The sequence below is a fragment of the Mandrillus leucophaeus genome, unplaced genomic scaffold (assembly GCF_000951045.1).
Source record: "Mandrillus leucophaeus isolate KB7577 unplaced genomic scaffold, Mleu.le_1.0 Scaffold41, whole genome shotgun sequence".
NCBI lineage: Eukaryota > Metazoa > Chordata > Mammalia > Primates > Cercopithecidae > Mandrillus > Mandrillus leucophaeus.
Genome location: NW_012104365.1, coordinates 6135197 through 6136412, shown reverse-complemented (window position 1 = coordinate 6136412; position 1216 = coordinate 6135197). Strand labels below are relative to the sequence as shown.

Sequence of the window (1216 nt, the reverse complement as noted above, 5' to 3'; positions counted from 1 at the left end):
CTCTACACCTCACTGCAGACTGCATACGTCATTCCCCATCTCACAGACCAAAACACTGGGCTGAGAGCCAACATGTCCCATCTGGGGGCCGGCAGGGTGCACACACTTATGTCCTGACCCCAAAGCCCGTTGCTTCCTGCAGGGATTAAGCCGATCCACCAAGCGTCTTTCAGACAGCGCGGCCACAGACCCCCGCCCCCAAACACGCGCACTGCGCTCCGCTAGCCCGGTCCCCGCCCCTGGCGCGCCGCTCCAGGCCTCACCCCCGGCCCAGCCCCGGCACGTAGCCGAGCGGAGCGGGCATCCCCAGGAACGGCTTCTTCTTCTTGTTCATAGCGGCGGCGACGACCAAGGCTAGGAAGCAACGGAAGGAGGCAGCGCAAGAGGGGAAGCAGCAGAGACTCTAGGCTTCGACGTCCGAGGCGCTCCGTAGGAAGGTGTCGCGGATGTCGCGTCACCCGCGCCCCGGAAGCAGAGCCCTCAGTCCGCACACGCCCCGCCCACTTTTTTACTCCCCGGGCGGAAGCCCCGACGTGCCGGTTCGACGACTTCCGGCCGCGGCTAGGGGGCGGGGACGTGGCCTGTCTCTTATACACATCTAGATGTGTATAAGAGACAGGGTCATGGTCTTTCTAATACATCCAGGAGCTGCAGCCTGACGCTCAAAGCCTCTCCAACTTCCTGAGCTCTTTTCTATTGGTTGCACATTCCACTCACACTGGACTCCCTCCTGTTCTCTGGGCTTCCTCCTTACCTCACTTTTTTCCGAACTCCTGCACACAGAATGTCAGTTTCTCTTTTATCGCTACCACGTTTCTGCAGCCCTAAGTCCAGCTCTCCTACTAAACTTGACTCCAATGCTACTCTCCATTAAGCATTGGGTTCTAAATCTGGTCTTCTTTACGTGCTTATTTATGCTAATACCAAACCCTCCTTAGTGAGCTTCTGGTCCTCTGAAGATGCTGTCACTATCGGAGCTTTGTGTGTGCCCCACAGATTCTAATATAATACCACCACCAAGAAAAACCCAGTAGTTTTCCTCATCAAATGAATAGCCAAATAGGGTAATAACCACTGCTCACTTATCCAGCAACGTATGGTGGTCATCTGTGTTGCAGGCAAGGAGGACCCAGGCACGCTTAAGGCGGGGCGGGGCGGGGGGTGTGTCAGCCTGACCTGGGGAAGGTGGTCGCGTGTTTCCACTACACATCAGATT

General features: G+C 56.7%; 1 protein-coding gene across 2 annotated transcripts in view; it reads right to left on the bottom strand.

The window, feature by feature from the left end:
- The window catches only part of LOC105548394 (pre-mRNA-processing factor 6-like), a 3026-nt gene extending 2517 nt beyond the window's left edge, over nucleotides 1–509 (bottom strand). Inside the window, exon 1 of one of the 2 annotated variants that reach the window (XM_011992411.1) lies at nucleotides 264–509. In XM_011992411.1, coding sequence (XP_011847801.1) covers nucleotides 264–334 — 71 coding nt within the window. In that variant the 5' untranslated portion in view covers nucleotides 335–509. The remainder of the gene's footprint in view (nucleotides 1–263) is intronic. The other variant, XM_011992412.1, reaches the window with a different exon arrangement.
- Nucleotides 510–1216: the final 707 nt, after the last annotated feature.